This window comes from Spermophilus citellus, assembly GCF_964194105.1.
Source record: "Spermophilus citellus genome assembly, chromosome: 9".
NCBI classification, from domain to species: Eukaryota; Metazoa; Chordata; class Mammalia; order Rodentia; family Sciuridae; genus Spermophilus; species Spermophilus citellus.
In genome coordinates, this window is record NC_138191.1 from 87,244,125 (window position 1) to 87,265,168 (window position 21,044).

Consider the following 21,044-nt stretch of genomic DNA (forward strand, 5'->3'; position numbering starts at 1 on the left):
GGATCGGGTGCATTAATTTTAATAATGTGTTTTACTTAATTCAATGTAAAAATATTGTCATTTCAACATATAATTAGCATAAAAATTATTGATAAGATATTTTAAGCATTTTTTAATATTAAAACTTTGAAATCCAGTGTGTTTTTTATACTTACCACATCTCATTTTGAAGTGGTCACATTTTGAGAACTCAATAGTCACAGGTGGCTGGTGGCTACTGCACTGGGCCATGCAACACTGGAGCCTCAGAGCAAGTAAGGCAGCAGATCAAGGATAGATGGCTGCCCTTTCTACCATGAAAACACTGAGGCCCAGGACTTAACTACCAGGACATTGACCCATGGTGGATTTGAGCTGGGACTGCAACCTAAGTTCATTGTCCAGTGCTCTTTCCCCAGATCACACAGCCTTCTTGGGAATATGAAGGGGTATGGGAGCTACAGAACCAGTACTGTGCACCTGTCTACTCTGGCTACTGCCACTCGGTTCCTACAAAGTCTTCAAGTGCTTTTGTTACTGACAACTACAAAGTGACATTCTTTAAAGAAAATGATGCCATCAACATTGGGAGGATATTGCTTAAGGTAAAACCTGAAATTGGGAGACTTAAATACCACATGGCTACCCAGGAATGCCATAAGGAATTCTTCCATCCAGCTCCCAGATTTGAAGATAGAACACAGTTGGATAAGCTATCAGACACTCTAGTTCCAGGAAGATTGTTTATCAATTTGTCAAGTGCCAAAGCCTCTCCACCTTGCCACCATCACCCACTGCATTGTCCCAAATATACACAATTGGAAGCAAAATGAGATGACTCAGCGACCCCATTTGAGTAAGCTGAGAGTCAAGGACCAGAGTAAAGGTGAAGATCAGTCAATACCATTGAAATCGGCTATTTGTGTGCCAAAGACAAGTCAAGTAACAGAGTGAGGACAAGAGGAAGCAACTACTCCTGACCTAGAGAAACTGGTCATGGCCTTCAACATGATGCTCTGAGGAAAGGCACAGGCTAAGCGGCTGAGTCAAGGATGCATCTGCCTTTTGTGGCCATGAAAGTTAACTGTCTCATCACACATAGACAAGTGGCCCACATACACGCTTAACAGATAGAAATCCTCCTGCTCCACAGTTAAGCAAAGGGAAGTTCAGAGTCACAGCAAGTTCAGGATCTTGCTCAGAAGAGCCCAGTTGTAAATGTCTGTACTATATATGAAGCCCTCTAGCTAATGAAGGAAGGCAGTTCTGTATTTTTTTTAAAAAGGGGGGTGCACAAAAATGCCCCAAATCTAGTCTGTCAGCAGACAGAACTATTTGCAGTTGGAAGTAGGTATTGATATATTTTTTTAATGGTAGGCTCCCCCTTTTCTGCTACCTAGGGGGGCAATTTCCAGTCCTTTCTCCAAAAGAAACATTTGACTTTCTACAGAGAACCTCTGAGACTTCTCATGACTAAACATGGAGGAAGGAAAAGAGGCCCCTATGGTACCCATTGCAGCACCCCATGGTGACACTGAGGCAGGGCTCCAGGAGACAGATTTATTTGGGGAGGTACTTGCTTCTGAAGAATTTGTTTCAGAAATTTCCCCCATGACCTATCAGTAATAGCTTTCAAGGGCTCTTCCCTGGGGCAGCCTTATTTCTCTTGAATTTCATTTCCTGTTGAAAAGAATAAGCAGGTAACTGTTGAACACCACTGACTGAACAGAAACCAAGGACCTGAGCGAGGCTGGGGTGCCAGGGTGGGGTAGATGGAGGAAACCCAGCAGCTGGATGAAGAGGAAAGCATTAAACTCTTTCATGCAATGTATTTTGTTTGACTGCTTCCCCAGGTGAATGCAAGATGTTGTGTTGGACATGGATCCCTGAAGTTGGCCTGCAGGCCATGATGGGAATCTAGGTGCTGCGACTTACTACCCATGGCCTTCAGCCAATCCACTCACCCCATGAGCCTTAGTTGTTTATTTGTTCTACTGCACAGGGTGGTGTGATTCAAATGATGCACAAGACAAAAGTAGCTGTCACTTCTTAGCAAGTAACTCACACCCAGGAGGAGTGACACATGGCAGCTATGAATGAGCTGGCACTGAAACCCAAATGATTGGTACTATATGCCAGGCATTGTGTGAGGTGCTAATAACACAGCAACAGAGAAGTCTTTGAACAGGCAGGCATAACATAGATATTTTTTTTAAATCTTTTTTTAGTTGTAGATGGACACAATACCTTTATTTTATTTATTTATTTTTATGTGGTGCTGAGGATCGAACCCAGTGCCTCACACATGTGAGGCGATCACTCTACCACTGAGCCACAACCCCAGACCAACATGGAATAATTTTAATACAGAATGGAAAGGATTCTGATTAAGACAGATGTGCAGAAATATGGTACCCCATATTTTCAGGCACAGTGGATTGATGAAAGAATTTGTTCATTTTCCGTTCCTCCCTCAAGAAGGTCCATGGAGGCAGGTACATTGCCTGTTTTGTTTGGTAATATGTCCATAAAGGGGACTGTGGAGGGAAGGTGCTAAGACATACATAAAGTGACCCTTAAGTAAAGAAGGAGCTAGTGAAGTAAAGAACAGGGTTATGGACAGTCCAGTCAGAGGAAACTGCATGAATGGAGGCATAGAGCCTGGAAAGAGATTGTAGGGATAGGGAATTTAGATGTAGGTTGTTGAAACAGAGTATAAACCACGTGGACAAAGGGTGAGGTAAGATCATGGAGACTCTTGTTTGCCAAACTAGGAAGTGGGTCACTTGTGTGGGTGAGCACTCATGTGTGGAAGGCCAGCTGCAAACTCAGGATGATTGAACAAGATCTGAAGTCTATCCCAGCCCTAGCATATGCCTATCTTGCCAAACTGTCTAAGAACCCATGATTTTTTTTTTTTTTTACAAAGCCCAAAGTAAAACCATATTTATCAAAAGTAGTTCTCACTTCTTATTCTCCAATTAGCTTATCGGATTTGCTAGCCAGATGAATTTTCACAGCTTTGTGTGGCAGGTACTTTTATTAGCCCATATTGCAACTGATACAAATACAGCACAAATAGGTTGAACCACTTGCCAAAAATAACACAGCAAACAAATAGTAGTGTCAGGATTCAAACCTAGTCAGTCTCCTTGGTTTGAATCTATTCTCTAAAATCCCATATTATCTCAAATCTATCTTCCAATTTACTATTTTTCTCTTTAGCTGAATTTACTCACTGTTTAACTCATGAAGTTTTAATTTCCATGACTCTTATTTTTTCAATTCTAAAATTTTTGTCCTTTTTACTTCTCTGTCCTGTTATCCTGTATTTGCCCAGTGGTTTCACTTTCACCATGACACATTTTAAAATATCTACTCTTTCAAATTGATCTATTGTGTTTAGTGTCTCTGTGTTTGGACATTTCCATTTCTTGTCTACTGACTGTTGCCAATGGTGGCTTCCCCTCATTCTTTTGCATGCCCTGTAATTTTTGAAAGTAAAATTAACATCAATAGGAGTTTGTTATTTTTTTGTTTGTTTGTTTGTTTTGTTTTTGGTGGGAGACCCTCACACCTGGAATGTTTAGACATTTTTATGAGTTGGTTTTAGGTTTGTGATTATCAAGTCTTAACCAACTCTAGGCCAAGTTTTTATGTTATCTTCTTGGTTTGTGGCTTGTATAGCACAAGAAGAATCCCAAACCCACACTTATGTGTTGGGAAGGATGGGTTTTGATTTCTCATGGGTGATTTCAGTTGCTGAGGGCCATCGCCAAATAGGAATGACGCATTGAAATTTCCTTGCCAGCATACCCCATGTTAAATGGACTTGCCTTGGAAATTTGCTGTGACATTGCATGTGTGTTTGAGAAAGGTGACCCTGCTCAAGGACGAGGGTGGATCCAGGTTTAGGGTGTATCCTGCAGGTTTTAGGAAGTATCCTGGTTTAAGACAATCTGGGTTTAGGGAAGTTCCAGGTTTAAGGTTATGGCTGCTGGGAATAGGGCGTATCCTGCTGCCTGAGTTCCCGTTGAGTTCTCGTGGAATTGAGAAAGTATTTTGGGACGTGAATTGTGCGGCAGAACTTGGATTTCCCCAGAAAGTGTGTAGAGGCCGGTGTGAGTTCGGGAATAAAGAATTGCTGTTTGAATCTACAAGGTGTGTGGTGGCTCGTGATTCTGTGCCCAGCCAAGACTGCGGCATTCAGTGGCCCAGGATGGGGGATAGATGCCATACCACATTCTCACCAGAATTCATCTTATTTCAGACTCAAGCCAGTCATTCCTCACTCACAGCCTAATAAAGGAGTTTATTTCCTGGTGCCTTGATTCTAATCACCGTGGGATGCAGACACTCCAGCCCTTATGAAGGATAATATTTTTCATATGAATTTTTACTTAGTTCCTTCTCACATATTGCTGGTTTAGCATTGAGCTTGCTCTTCATTTCTAGAACCTGACGAGTTTTTTGCAAACCAGCCTGAAAATGAATGTTGCTGTTTATTTCTAGCAGCATCTCTCTGTGATTGGAGAAAATGCCCCTCAAAGCTCAATCTGTCAAAGTGACCAGAAGACTTGGATTATGCATTTAGATCTCAGTCTCAGTCCTTCCCATGAGGTTCTGAGGTCATGGAAGACAGGAACTTTTTTCTCATTAAACTACACATTCTAATTCTTCAAACAAGACTCAGGCTGGAATAGGAATCAATAAGGATTTGAGCAGGAAAAAGTAGGTTAATTAAGCAGCTTTCTCTCTGATTGGAAATGAGAATTAAAGACCATATTACAATTCTCTTTTAGAAAAAGGTGACACCAAGAATCCCTGGGAAGTTGCCCAAGCTCTCTGGAAAGCTGTGCTGTACAAAAGAAGGAGCATGAGTCCTGTCTTCATCTGCCCTCTGGACAGCTGGGTCACCACTATATCACTACCTCCCTCTTGAAAGCCACATAGGGTGGGTTTCTTAACCTGCAGCTGTGCTGCCTTTCTTAGCACAAGTCAATACCTTCTGTATCCATAACTGGAATGAGATCAATAACATGCAGTGATACAATTTTTCTGTTGGTTCTAAGAAGGATCTTGCAGAATAAGTTCACCCAGTGAAAGTACCTTGCACGACGCCTGGCACAGAACAGGCACTAAGCTAAACCTGAGTGCCCTTTATTTCCTTTTCTCCATTCATTGTACTCGGTGCCCAAGATGGAGAGACATATCACCCAATCCCTGTTTCAATCCTTAATTAGCAACAGGATATCCAGATCAAATTAAAAATCATGAAAACTTTCTTTGGCTTAAGGTAAAAGACATTTCCATCCATCCTGCCATTCAAAATGCCTCATAAACTGTAGCCAGCAATAAACTGCATCTAATATAGTTTCATAAAATAATTGCTCCTCAGAGAGGAAATAGAATTCCAAGAGCATATGTACAAAAGGCTACTGTGACAATGACTGTTGAGCTCCTTTTCCCTTTGTAAGCTTAGAACTTAGAATCTGTGCCTGAAGTAAGTTAGAAACTCAGTAAGCTTGCTGAACGTATTTTTTAAATTAATGGGTTAATATATATTATATATATAATATATATTATATATATAAATTAATGGGTTAATATATAATATATATATAAAAGGTGATGGACCTTTATTTAATTTATTTACATGTGGTGCTGAGAATCAAACCCAGTACCTCATATAAGCTAGGCAAGCACCATACCACTGAGCCACTTGCTGAATGTATTTGTACACATAAGTATGGGTATAGTACCTCTTTAGATAAGGTATGGACTCATCAATCCACAAACCTTTATTGAAGATTTCCTATGAATAAGAGTCTGTGGGGAGATTTTGAGATGAATAAGAGGAAGAAAGAAAGCACAAAGAAAAGCAAGATTGAAATCCTACCTCCAAGGAACTTCCAGGCTTATGGGACAGATAGACAAATAATTAAATTAATAATATATAACATGGACAAGGTTAAGAGAAGAACAGATAGAAGCACTATGGGAATTCCAGAGAGGGAAAGGCCTCTTCCTGTGGAGGGACTAGATAAGCCTATGAATAATATAGAATTTATGTTCTGTATTAAAGGAAAACTGATTTGTTGGCTTGCAAAAGTTAGAGGATGGGTATTAGCAAAGAAGAAAAGGCAATCAGAGAGAAAGAACAGGATATACAGGAAGAAATAGAAATTTGGCTGAAGATACACAAAGGGGCATAAGGGGGACGAAGAGGAAATATGGCTGGAAAGTCAGGGTGAGCCAGACTGTGGGGGCTTTGAAAACATCCTGATTTACCACTACAGGACATGGGGTCTTTATAGAGTAGCCAATGCTTAGCATATGGCCAGGCTTAATTAATGCTAAGTAAGAACTTCATAGCAGGAACCTGTTCCCCACATGCACATAGGAAGCTTCCATCTGTATGCATAGGCAATTACAAACATTCCAAATACTCTGTTCTGAACCCTGCAAACACATCAAATGCTCATTGTAAAAGGTCACCCAGCACACAGCTCTGATCAATCCTGGCTCAGGCTGAATCAAATCCCTTAAATAAGATCCACTAGATGTAGTGTCAGGAAGGTCAGAAACAAGCCTATTTCACATCTTGAAGCATTTTTACCATGTGGAACATTTTAGAGGAAGAAGGGAAAGGAAAGGAAAAAAAAAAACTCTCCAGAAATGATAGAATTCCAAGTAATTAAATGTTAAATGATCACAAAGTAAGCTGGGAATTTATTTTGGCCACCACCTTCTACTAGTGATCTGAAAAGCAGCAGATTGCAAAGCAAGCCATGCCAGGATTCAAAATGGAGTTTCACACCTCGCTCCCAGCCTCCCTGTGTCCCCCCAGGTACCTTTGTCGAATTCACTTGAAATGTTCCATGGTGAGGTAGGCACTAACTCAGCAGTGACTGACAACTCTGTTTCTGAAAAGAAACAAGGGAGGGGAGAAAGACAAGGACAGTATTAAATACAGTGACTTATGGGCTGTTAGAAGCATCACGCAAATACAGTGGGACTGCCTTTGGAGGGAGCAGTCCCCTCGCTTACTGAACTGGAGTGGCTGCTCCAGTGGCCTCATGGAGGTGCCTGAACCTTAGAGGCCATCCAAATGAACAAGCCATAGGCCAGATATAGCAACTGTTCCTTTAGAGCTCTGGTTTGAAAATTAAATTTAAAAGATCACGTTAACAAACTGACAGTAGTGACCATGCGTTATCAAACACGAACTCTTTACTTGTTAGAAGACCAGTTTTAGACTAATATATTTAATAGTCATCCCGCAGAAAATATGAAAAATGTTGTCCTTGCAACTGACTCCATTGGTCACTCAGGAATTAGTAGCTGCTCTATGAATAGAGAAATTCATTTCCTTACTTTGGCACTTCAAGTCAAGACAAACAAAAGCTAAACATTTGAACACTTGTGGTAACTATACTTAAAAGGTGATTTTCAAAACCACCATCAATTAAAACAAACATGCAAATCAATACTCTAAAGGATATACTATCCTATTAAGATTTAGAGACTTTTCAATGGTAGACTGTGATACATAAATGATGACTTTGTTGTTGTTTTCGAAAATTTAAACTACTAATATATTTTAATATGGACTACACTAACCTCCCTTAGGCTATGTCTGCGTACGTGCGCTCACGTACACACACACACACACACACACACCACACACACACACACCACACACACACACACACACCACACACACACACACCACACACACACACACACACCACACACACACACACACACACACACACACCACACACACACACACACACACCACACACCACACACACACACACACACACACACTCACCATATTACAGAATATTAGTTAGACTGGGTCTTAGAGGGTCCAAGGACACCAGAAGTATTGCACACATGCTGTCAATACTCCCCTGCACCTAAGCAGGCCCTTCCGTCCAGTGCAAATATTATAAATCTCTTATGAACCTTTTTTTTTTCTCCAAGTGTACCAGGGATTGAACCCAGGGGTGCTTAACCACTGAGCAACATCCTCAGCCCTATTTTTTATTTTGAGACAGGGTTTTTCTAAAATGCTTAGGGCCTCACTAAGTGGCTGAGGCTGGCTTTGAGCTTGCTATCCTCTTGCCTCAGCCTCCAGAGCTACTGGGATTGCAGGCACCCACCACCACACCAGCTCTTACGGCTCTTTTTACCTGTTGGGCCTGGCATCTCCTGTAGTCTTTTCAACACATGTTTGTTCTAATTGATGGTGGTTTTGAAAATCACCTTTTAAGTGTAGTTACCACAAATGTTCAAATGCTTAGCTCTCATTTGTCTTGACTTAAAGTGCCAAGGTAAGGAAGTGAGTTTCTCTAGATAACCACTAAAAATGGGTCTGGTTTGGAACACAAGATGAACTTGAGTAAGTGGAAGAACTGGAATTCAAATCCAGGTCTGTCTGACTGTACTGCTGTCTAGTACTTGAGTCTGTGAAACTAGACATTTTCTCTGATCTTACCTTGGACTTCACTTTTTCACAGAGATAAATGAGCTCTCTACTTTTCCTTATTTACTGACAGTAACCATTTGCCAAATGATCATAGAAAGTACACATCCTTATCACTGACTGAACGTTGCCAGGGACAAAATGTTTACCCACTGAGACCTTGCAAAGGCTACTTCCAGTGTGTTTACCTGCCACACGCAGCAGAGATAAAGGGGTTGTTGGGTTTGCGCAGACCACCTTAGTTTCCTGCTCCCCTATCTAGAAAGAGGTAGGACAGAAAGTGGACAAATGACCCAGACCCTCCCTACCCACGGTGGCACCTGTCCTACATCCTGAGCCAGAAACAGCAGAGTGATTGAGGAAGACCTTCAGGCAGATGACAGCATGGCAGGATCTTACATCTCATAAAATTCCCAAACATCAAAACAAACAGAAAAATAGACCCAAGTCGATAAAAGTTTTAACACAAAATCACAGTGGCAGGCAGTGTTTCTATCTGCCCCTGCCCTTAGATGGGGATTTCATGCAAGGGATGTTACATTTTGGGGCCCTCCATGTCTGACTCAACTGCAAGTCCACCCTGACTCCCATCCTGCTGCTACCAGCTCTGGCTCCTTCAAGCCTGTCAATCCTTGATTGCAGTGTCACAGAGGATGGTAACTTGTCTTCCAAAAAGGCTCATGGAGCACTCAGATACCCAGATTTCAGGGAGCAGAGTTTGGGAACAGAAGCATGGCAGAAGGAGTGGCATTTCAGGCAAGGAGGCACAGGGTGAGAAAGCAGTAGGATTCAGGCAGACCCACGCAGAATTTACATTCAATATTTTCATAGCTTCGTCTTACTGCTGTTCACAGCTAAACTGCCAGAAATACAAGTTTCATTTTACAGTATGAACCTCATAGAAATTTAGCTATATGTCACTTGGTTTTTTCCAACCCGAGTTTGAAATTGCTGATTGAATGTAATTTGGGACCGATGACAAATGAATGGATTCTTGGAAATTCTAACAGTGAAATTGTTCTCCACCTGTCCCTGGACGCTAATTACCACTCAGTTCTTGGGCAATGGAAAAGATAATTCCAATTTGCAAGCTCATTAATGGATTGTGCTGATTCTGAGGAATTTTGTTCTCAGCCTCAGGCTTGATTGCTTTAGATAACCATATGTTCAGCTTTCTCAGATAAAATGACAATAAAAACATAAAATATTTTAAAATATGAATAATAACCAGAAAGTATTATTTTCTGAAACCATTCTTAAAAGAAAGGCTGGCTATTTTATGTAAAAATATAAATTTTAATATCAATAATTCTGTCTTACAAAATGATGTTTAAATTTTTTTTTTTTTCCTGAAAGGCAGAAGTTCAGGTAAGAAAAACTGAGCACACCTCAACTTGAACTACATTAATTTCATGGCCACCAGTCTTGACTCTGTAGGATCCACTGGTGGACTGAGCTCCTCTACCATTCTCATTCTGGCAAAAGATGAACCATTTCCAAGTATATTTACTATCAGACTAGTAGCCTCTCTAGCTCTTACTTTCACTATGTAATAGCAAGTTAATGGAGACAGCAGAATATTCAATGGAAATACACACCTACATTTAAATAGCAATTTCTTCTGCTTATGAATTTTGTGATTGTGAGTCAGTTATTTGATATCTTTGATATCTACTTTCTCGTCTATAAAATGGAGACAATAAAAGCCACCTCACAGGATTGCAACCAACTTTAAATTTTCTAATGAACCAATAAGATCCTGCACAATGCCCAGCTTCGAGTGAGGACTTGTGACTTCTTTTCTGTCTAGCAAGACAGACAGTAACCATCCTCCACATGGACATACTCAGTTAGCTGCTCTGTCACTGTGTTTGAAATAATGCATTCGCCATGCTCTTTAAAAGACTGTATTTCACATGCTTCACTAATCCAAGCCAATCTTTTCATTTTGTGAGGTTTTCCTGAATTGGTCACCAGTTCTCTAGGAACTTAAGTGTTTATATGTGGTTTATCCAATTTAAGCAAATCAAGTATGTTTTAGAAAACTTCAGCCCTTATCTTTCTCAACCTCCGTAGGAGAGCAAACCTCAAAAGCTATTCTTCTGATTTGATCAATAGGAGCTATTATCTTTGCAGTTTCTCTGATGATTGACTTTTTGGCAGTGATTCTGAAAACCATACGGTTTTGGTATTTAAGCCTGAACAGTGGGAGTGTTATTTGAAAGAAAGAAAAAAATATATAAGCCTTGAATCCTCCTCAATGATGAAAGTCTGTGCTCTCCAAAAGAATTACTGGTTCATTTCAGCATTTGGCAGGTAGAATTCCAATGTCCACAGGATGTGGAAGCTCTTCCAAGATACACCCAACCATGCCACATCTTGCATCCCTGATCCAGAGATGCCTGAGGTTGTTACAAAGGCACAACATACTCACAAGATGAGTGGTCAGCCCAGAGGACATGAAGGCCAGGTGGACAAAAATGGCTGTACCAGCACCTTTCTTGACCAAAGTCAATGAGTCCTAGGATCTTATACCCTGAATCCTGGGACTTGGATTTAACTTAGCAAATACATTCTTGGCACACATAGAATTTTGTAGAGACATCATTATAGTGGTACAGTAGAGGATATAAAGGAGAAAAGAACAGGTTCTGGATCCTCCTTCAACAGGAATAATTCCACTTTTATTTATAAAATTCATTTAAAGGAACCAATATAATTTTACATCATGTAACACCAGAAGAATGAGAAATTATAATCCGTGTATACATGTCAAAATACGTTCTACTATTATGTATAATAAGAACAAATAAAAAAAATTTTAAAAAATTATTCAAATGTTGTGAAAGTCTCCAAGACTTTAACATTTTTAAAAATTATGTTATACAATGTCCTCATTGTACAGATGAAGAAAGTGAGGCCCACAGTAGTCAAGTGGCTTTGCCAAAATCACAGTTCCATGACAGAGCCAGGACCTACAAATGGCTTGGAAATGAAGACAAGCCAGCTTCTCCCTGAGCTCCATTTTCTTCTGCCTGCAACCGTAAGACAGGATAGGTGTCCTCGGGGCTGAGTTCTGACACACTCAAGGAATTTCCAAGCAGCAGGGATCAGACCCACAAAAGGGGCACATTTCCCTGCTCTGCTTGGGCTTCTTGGAGAGGGCAAGAGGCATCGATGCTGAAGACCTGGAGATCTCTGGTGGGCAGTGGTATTTCAGATGTCACTTGGTGAAGCCTCTAACTTTGGTTCCTTCCTCTCCTGAGAACCTCACTGGGAAGCCTACCTACACCTGGTAAATCACCATAACCCTGGACCTATCTGGGTAAGAGTCTGTCTGCCTCAAAGGGCAAAAAACTCCACTCCCCACAGTGAAGAGGGTCAAAGGGCCTGGGCATTGCAGCAGCCCTAGTCTCACAATTACCCCACAGTTGGGCCCTGAATGAGGGGTCCTCTCCACTCTGGGGCCTTATTGTAGTTACTGGGGAGAGAGGAGAGTCAGAGTCTTCCACACCTATGTGGGATAGTCAGGAATGGAAAACACCCTGTTCAATGTCCACAGTGACATCATAATCCTCAGGGACTTCCAATATGGATTTCTGGTATAATCTCTAAATGAAATTATTGAGACAGTCACAAAAAGATGGTCCAGTCCTTAAACCTGAACCCTCTGCTGCATTACTCAACCATGCCACTTATGAAGTCATTTGTTGCTTTTTGTTTTGGTAAGACAAGTGATTATTTTATAATCAGCACAATTATTGAACATGTAACAAACACATTTATTTCTTGAATAAAATTCAAAATATCTGAAAATTTCAAGTATTATGCACAGACAGTGAGAATTACCCCCCCCCCATCTCCCTAAAAAAGGGAGAGGAAAGAAAGCAAAAACCTAAAAAAGGAACAAAAGGTATCCAGGTTTTCTCAGTGTCTGAGAGGTTCTGCTGTGTATAGTGATCTTCTCAAAGATTCTCTGAGGAAAGGGCCAATATTATCTCCATTTTTATGACTCCTACAGAACCTGAGGTAGAGATTACAAGGCTCCCCTTCTCAGATTATGGGTGGGTAGGGCACTTTGATAAAACCCAAGCAGCCTGAGACAGAGATAGTGCACCCAAGTACAGGCCCTCTGGCCTCTGGCTGAAGTCCCTGCAGCCCCAGAAGTCCCCTGTGTTATTCTCAGCTCCACAGAACAGGAATGGAAAACCAGGACCAGAGACTAAACCTCCCTCTGTCAGTTCTTGGTTTGCTAATTCTAGAATCAAAAAAAAAAAAAAAAAAAAAAAAGGCAGAAAACATAAAGGTGGGAGAGAAAATATTCTTGATTCACTCTTAAATGCCTTGTTTTTTCGTTTAGAGAAACTTTCTTCTTCGAATATATTACATTAAACTTAGGGATCATATGCACCCTTGGTATTTAAAGGAATTATGCTACACAAAACACCATGACCCACATTTTAAAAGTGAATTTAAAAAATCATCTGTGTTCTTGATAGCTACTTCACTGGAAAACTATCATACCTGGGTTCTCTTCCATGAACTATAGAGATTCACTTGCTCATTCATTCTACAAACGTGGAGGGGCACTTTCTCTGCATAAAAATGAGGATTTAAAAAAAAAGGCTGACCTGGTCCCTAACACTTTCCATAACTGCCCAGTCTAGTGGGGAGGAATACAGGGACACAGAGAGACCAGACAACAGCAGGAGTTGACAGACAGGCCTCTCCATCCACCTAGCCAGCCACCCCTCCCCAGCCAGACTAGAATACCAAATAAAATCAAGAGAAACAATGTGGTACAAAGCTGAGATCAAAAGAAAGAGAACTTCACAGATATGGAAAAGGAAGAGAAGAACCCAGTGCTGTGGAGGGGAAGGTGCCCCTGCCTTGCAGAGCCTCTGCCCTGGGGCTGTTTTAATGCTCTTTTAAAAATCAAAGATGTAGCCCTAGGCCAGGGGAAAACCTGAGCTTCCTGACTGAAGCTGTACTAGAGCCTGGGAGAGTTGCTCCATCGTTGGGAAGGGTTAGAAACAGTTCTCCCTAAGGTCCACAGAGGCAGCTAGGACTTTAGCAGTCTACTCAGGACTTGGGTAGGATGCAGAGAAGAGTCTCCATGCGATATCAAAATGGATGTGTGAAGACAGAGAGATTAATTCCCTATGTCCAGTTTCTCTCAGGAATCTAACATCATTCCAATATATTGTCATTTTATCACATGGGAAGATTCATGTAACCAGCTCTGCAATCAATATAATGATATCTCCTCAAACAGAGGTCTCCCTCATGCTCCCCCAACAGTCCTACCCTTGTCCCTCCTAATCATGCCTAACCCGTGGCAACAGTTGGTTGGACCTCTATCTCTAACTTTGTTGCTTCCAAAATGTTCATAAATGGATTCATACAGTACTTGACCTTTTTAAAATGGCTTTTTCCACTGGGCATCATGCCCTTGAGATCCACCTAATTTGTTGAATGTGTCAATAGTGTTCCTTTTCATTGCTGACTAATACACCATAGTATGATGGTTTGTTTACCCATTCACCTCTGACATTTGGAGGTTTCCATTTTTCTATTACTAATGAAACTGTGACGAATCCACCCACAGACTTCTGTGATAAATTACTTATTTTGTTAAGAAGGAAATGGACCACAGAAGGAAGGAGTTATATGCAAAAAAAAAAAAAAACAATAATAAGCAAATCTCTTGGGATGTATGTTGAAGATTTTATATAAGCCTTGGTGCTAAAAATAAGTATGTGATGAGAGGTACAACAGAAAGGCAGCGGGTCCTAAGGCAATCCTGAGGAAGAATGCATATGCCATTTGGAGGAAAAGGAGATCACTCCTTCAAAAGATTGCTCCAGGATTGGCGGGGAGGGGCTGTGTATTAGAAAAGCTGTGGCATATTAGTACAAATAACTCAATAATGACCTCACTCAACTACAGCAATAACAATTTTTTCAATCCAGAGATTTCTAGTTCTTTAGGTTTTTTTGTTTTTTCCTTAAAGACAAAAAGCTAGTTCCTGAGGAGGCAGGATCTCCTTAGGGATAATGAGAAGTCCTAAGAGAATTTTCCAAATGGCTCTAATCTTGATCTTCCCCAGGGAGTCAAGGGAGTGAGCCCAAAGTCAGCAGGGTCTCACTCACCCCGGTTGCAGATGCTTAGTGAAATATAAGAATTAGTTTATTTCTGGCCAAGATAAAGTGAAATGATAGAAAGCATGTTGAAAAATGCTTAGCTTGGAAATCGGTCTTATCTCCCTACAGAGGCTCCATTTCATTTCCTTTCAGCTGTGGCGGGCACCTTGGGTTTCTAATGACATCAACAAACTTCACACTTTCACCCTTCTTTTCGTGACTGTCCTTCCTCATGCACTCTTCCTGTCCAAAGTGCCCCCTGGCGATTTTTCCTTCTTACTCCTTCTGCTGTGTCATCTGTCTTTGTCTTATGGGGTGTGCCATTTCATGTCCCCTTTCTATGACCTATGTACACTTTCATTTCATATTCTTTAATCCATTTTGTAATTAAAAAACACTACCTAGTAATCTTCTCTAGCCATTTCAAAGCCACATGTCATTCAAAAAAAAACAAGGGACTCAAGAAAGATGCTTTCAACGATGCCATTCCATCACAGCCTGAGAATTCATTCTTGACTCTTGCAAAATGAACGAGGTCTTAGTTTTAAGTGCCATACACAATGAGAATGGAGTTAAGATGCACTGGGTATCCCCTAAAGCCATAGTATATTAGCAGAGTTTGTAAAACAAATGGTCAGAAAGAGTTTGGGGGAGGGGAAGAAAATACCACTTTTTGTTTGCCTGGAGTTTAATACTATTAAGTTCATTTGTTTGTTCATTGATCCATCTAACTATCCATTCTGCAAATATTTACTGAGTGCCTCTCTGCTCCAGGACAGATAAGTGCTATGCTAGCTAGGTGTTGGGATATAATGGTGAACAAAACCAAGACAGTTCTTACTTCATGGAGCTCAGTTCTGGTAGACACACAAAGAAGCATACCGAGTATTAAAATACAGCATGATAAATGCTGTGAGGGATGTCTGGGATTGGGAAAGGCTAGCACAAATTTGGAGGATCCAGCATTGACCAAAGGCTTTGGTCAAGAGGAACTTCATGTTGTTTGTTGTTTAGACAGACAGAAGGGCTTTGGTAATCTAATCCCTTCCTTTGAACAAAACAGGATAGTCCAATAAATGAACAATGAACCCAGACCTGGTGGGATTTCAGCCCTTGGAAAGACTGTCATCTTAGACATCTTCACCCATCCTAATCACATGACTGTCTTTGCAGGATTTGGTGCTCCAAAGAGGTTTCTATTGGAAATACGGGATGTCTGCTCCAATCATAGTCATTAGGCCCTAGCCCTATATACTTCTTAAATTGATTCTTCAACCTAAACTGAGTCTTTTATGCTTTTTTCTTTCTAGGAATATAAATATCTTCTGAAAATGGAAAATTAGTCTAATATACTTGTCTAAAAACTTCTAAACTTTCAGTCCCTTTTGCCTTTCTAATTTATAGTTGTCTCCTCCAAAGGAGAGAAAATAAATGCCCATTCAACATAGTACAATGTGAAGGTAAATGATTTCTCTTCCAGCCTACTAGATCAATGATGAAACAGAATATGTGAAACAGAATTTATTTTTGTGGTGCTGGGGATTGAACTTAGGGCTTCAAGCATGCTAAGTAAGCATTCTTCCACTGAGCTATACCCCAACCCCACAAAAAGAATATTTTATGTACAGATTCCATCTCCTTGAAAAAATGCAAGGCTGACATCAATAAAATCTCAAGTTGGAACCTCACACAGAAGGGTACTTCTTTCTGTTTCACACTATATTTGAGTCACAGCAGAACAACCTGCAGTTCAACAAAAATAAGATAAACTTGCTAATCCAGTGATATTCTGCTTACCACTGAAAAACCTAGAATTGCCCTAATTTTCTGCTCTACAATTTTTCTTTTGGTCATTTGCAAGTGTCTTCCTTTGATTCTGATTACATGGTCAGTTTCTTGAGAGCAAGGATCACATCTTATGCATCTATTGCGCCTGCCTTAACTTTTTGGAAGCCTGGACTAGGAGAGATGAGAGACAGCACGGCGGTGGGACGAGGGGTCAGTTTTAGCTTTTGACCTTGGACAAGTGACTCCACACTTCCAATCCTCAGTTCCTCATTCATAAATGGGTATATGAGGAATGACCTTACAGGTTTGTTATGAAGCGTAACTGGGTAATTTCTGAAGATGAGTTCAGTGCCCCAACTTCAGCAAAGTCGCCCCTAAGTGTTTCGAAAAGACTATTTTATTCACCACAGATACAGCATGAAGGGTGTTTGATGCAGTGATTCCCAAGCCTAGTCAAGAAGCATGTTAAACAAATATAGATTCTTGGACCTTTATCTCTAAACTATTGAATCTCCCTAGGTAAAAGCTACTTCATCTATAGCCTAACATGGTTTTGTGCAAACTACCAGGACCACAAAACTTTAAAAAATATATGACTGGGAAAAAATTAATACAGAGATGTTTAATATAATTTAAGAATCTAGGGGAAAGGGAAGAGGCACACTACGTGGGCAGAACCTCAATACTGAGGTAGCTCAAGGACTATTCACCAAGATTGAGAATTAGGACCCCTACAATGTCTTTCAAAGCCAAATGTTGCTGTTCAACGTGAAGTTTTCCTTAATTAGTTGACCATTGATTTAGCTAAATATATTTTAGTTGGAAAATTATGATCCTATAAAGAGCAGTGCAGTGTTGTCTTAACCATTGTCTAAGTTACACAGGTTCTCAATGTTTGTGGAGCCCTTCATTAAATGGTCAAATTGGGCACACTCTAAAAATGTGTGGAAATCTCACTCAAGGCACAGAAGGAGGGAGAAACAAAACTCTTTTCAGCCTTGATTCTCAGCCACTTAAAGCAGTTACAAAGAGAAGCCCACTTTGGACGCAGTTGAGAAAGCTATTAAGATTCCAAGCACCTTCCAGTAATACAAGTACCTTGTATTTAGGTAGCACTTTTCCTTTCAAGAAAATTGGTACACAGAACAGACTTTATTAGCTCATGACTCCACGTGTGAAGGATCAAGGCCCAAGATAATCATACCCTAGTTGGATTTGAAGAAACCCAGACTTGGGAGGAGAACTTGCCTAAGGTCCCCTGACATGTCATCAGCTGCCAGAAGAACATAACCATGACCTCCCCTCACCCAATCCTGCCTCTGCTCAGGCTTTCTACACCTCTGCTGAGGCCCCCTCCCCAGTTGTAGGATTATTTTTTTCTAACCCCTCTAGCACACTGTTAATGCAATCATTTCAAAGTTCCAAAATGTGAGGAATAAGAGAAAGAGGGGAGAAAAAAAAAGGGAACTATTTTCAGAAAAAAAAAAGATCTATTGAAAGTGTAATTTGTACCTTCTGGTTGTCCCTAGAAATCAAGTATTTAAGTTAATGGGATTGAGGGTCTCCTAGATTAGTGAAAATTATTTTAATCAGAGGGGTAAGTTTAGGAGGATTACTATTAACCTGCAAGATAGTAAGATGGTTTTTCTCCAACCATATTAGCCTGGACGTGTAGAATCTAGATGGCTGGCAATTTTCAAATACTTAATTCGCCTCAAATTGCTCCAGTTTAAAATGCTTCATCTGTCTGGACTGGGGTTTCCTGCACTGTGTCATTATTGATAGCCTGGGGAGATCAATAATTAGAATTAAATACAGGGAAACATTAAGCAGAGCCTAAGTTGAGACCAAAATCCCTTCCCAGAGCCTTGATCTCTCTCCCTCTTCTGAAATCCTATATTATTTTATCTATTCTTCCTTTAAGACTTTTCTTTGCACATTGTAAGGTAGCATACAACTGCTTGAGTGTTCATCTTTTTTACGCAGATTGAAAGCTACTTGAAGTGGGAGGTGAGGTTGTATTTATCTGAACATTACTCACAGTATCAACCATTCAGTGGACAAATGGTCGATCCTCAACTAATGATTCTGAATGGCTCTGGGATACAATAGTGACACTCTCTGTTTATCATCATATTTATTCCTCTACGGTAGCATGGTAGATTGTAAAAGGGCCACAACTCACCCCTCTGTGCACTCAGGTCTTTTTGCATCTCCTCCTATGAGGAGACAGAGTCTATTCTATTTCAGAATCTTCACTGGCCTTAAGACTTGCTTTGGCTAACACTAGATGAGAGAACACCAACCACTGACTTATGAGCTAAACAAATGGCTATTGTAAACTGCTAGATTTTGGAGTGAGTTGTTACACCAAATTATTTGTGGGTAATACACACCCATTTACAGACAAGTACTCTAAGGTTCAAAGAGGTTAAGAAGTAGTCCAAAGCCATAGAATGATAGGATTTAAATGAGTCTTTCTCATTCCAAAGTTCTCATTCTTCCCACTAAATAAATGGATCAGATTTCAAATGTTCTTGTTCTTACTCTGAAATAAGTTTGAGAAACTAAAGGCAAAAGGAGAGCTGTATTTCCTTTTATTGCTGTGAAACACCAAGGGAACTGCCAACGGGAGTAAGTCAACCCCATCTGACAGGACCATCTGTTCAAACCTAAGAGGCAAGAGTACAGGATCTCATTTGATCAAAGATCTGGAAAGAATGGAATCCTCACATGCATACACTCAGAGCTCAACCAATAACAGTTGCTATTCAAACTTGGTGACTTAGCATTTCCTCACCCAATATACTTTGTTCCACACTATTACTAGAAAGAAAAATAATTTTCCATGCAATTAATTTTATGACTCTACCTTTCCATTGGCCATCAGTAGGCCAACAGTCTGACTGTTTTGATTTTCAAATATGAAAATATGTTGGTCACTATCTACATCTGAAATGAAAGGCAGCCCTACCTGTAGCCTTCAGGCAAACTAGGTGTTTGAGGCTGCAATCATGGGAATTTTTCACAAAAATGCAAGGCCTTGCTTCAGATTTGTCAAAGAGCCAGTCACATGTGAAAAGGGAGGCTCTTCCTGCTCCCAGAGCTGTCAAAGGGCACCAATTCCAGAGACCTTTGTAGTCAACAGCAATGAACGGGAACACCAAGGCTGCCTTGTGCATGATGGATGAGGGGGCCTGTCTGCTCATGTGTGTCGCCTACCAAGATGGGCAACTTGATCTCCAGCAGATAAGATAATGCTCTTAGTTCCTCTGCTCAGAGAAGGCTATATAGCCTCCCATTCTGGAAGGCGGACATCCATTTTCAGTCAAGGATGACCAAGGTGATCGGGGGAATTTGGCGGGGGGATGATGGAAAGGACTGGGAGAGCAAAGTAGCACGGTGGGTTTTGTTTTTCTGCCTCCCCCTGAGTTCACAGTCCTAGTCCCCCTGTGAGATCATTCAATAAGAGGACTTCCTCAACGGCAGACCTTTCTTCACTGTCCACAGCTTTCCTGACCTGCTGTTCCAAGGCCCCCAGCAAGCAACTGTATCCCTAGCATGTGGGAGAAGGTTATTTAGCAACCTTGTAATGCAAAGGGTTTTTCAATGTTTGGCACAAAAATCTCAAAGCCATAAAAAAAGATGATAAAATGAACTACATTAAAAAGATTCTATGAGGAAAAAGTGAAAATAATGTCATAGGACAAACTCAGAAGGAAAAAAATCTTGCAACTCAAAAGGCAAAGGGCTAGCTGACAGAATACAGTAAGCAAAAGCACCTATACTTCAGCAAGTAAAAAAGTCCAAAAATGTGTAAAGGGGACAAATTGGCAATTTACAGACTAAACCATGAGAACATGTTAAGCTCACTGATAATAAATGTAAATTAAAACGTCAATGAGATGGTATTTTCCCCCTAATCAGATTGGAAATTTTAAAAACTTTGATAGCTCACTCTGTTGAGAAAGATATGAAAAAATGGGAATCCTTGTCTTGGCAGAAGTATGAAATGATTCAACTTGGCAATATCTATAAAATTTAAAATACAAATACTGTATGGACAGCAATTTCACTTCTAGGAATTTAATCCTACAGATGTACTCAAACATGTATGAAATAATATCAGTATAATATTTAGTTGCATTACTGTTTACAATAGAAAAAGATTAGAAATAACCACAGGGATCTGATTATGGCTACCCCAAATTCACAATGAAACAAGATGTGACTGTGATAAAGGATTTAAAAAAAAAGGAAACTCTGTATATATTGATTTAGAACAGTCACCAAAATATAACATTAGCTTAAAAAATAAAGTCAAGTACTAATTGTGTGTATAGAAAAATAATCTGGTAAAAACAAATGATTGGTTTGGTTTCTGAGCTTGTGTGCTCATAATATAACAGGTATATGTATATATTTCTTACATATATAAAAATATATTCTGACAAAATATTTATAAATTTAAACCCCCAAATTAGGAACCGTGTCTTCATCTGAGAAGGGAAACTGGTAGCAAGTCATGGGTAAGAAGCCTTACTTACTTTTTACTGAATATCCCTTTGTACTTAAAAAAATGTCATATTCTGTGCAAAATTAGGGCATTTTTTTAAAAAGTGTTCTCAGGTGTTTCTTTG

At 40.2% G+C, this 21,044-nt stretch overlaps 1 protein-coding gene across 1 annotated transcript in view; it reads right to left on the reverse strand.

The window, feature by feature from the left end:
• The window catches only part of ROR1 (receptor tyrosine kinase like orphan receptor 1), a 394,480-nt gene that overhangs the window by 167,356 nt on the left and 206,080 nt on the right, over positions 1–21,044 (reverse strand). The window contains exon 2 of the mRNA XM_081305681.1: positions 6,834–6,905. Coding sequence (XP_081161807.1) covers positions 6,834–6,905 — 72 coding nt within the window. The remainder of the gene's footprint in view (positions 1–6,833; positions 6,906–21,044) is intronic.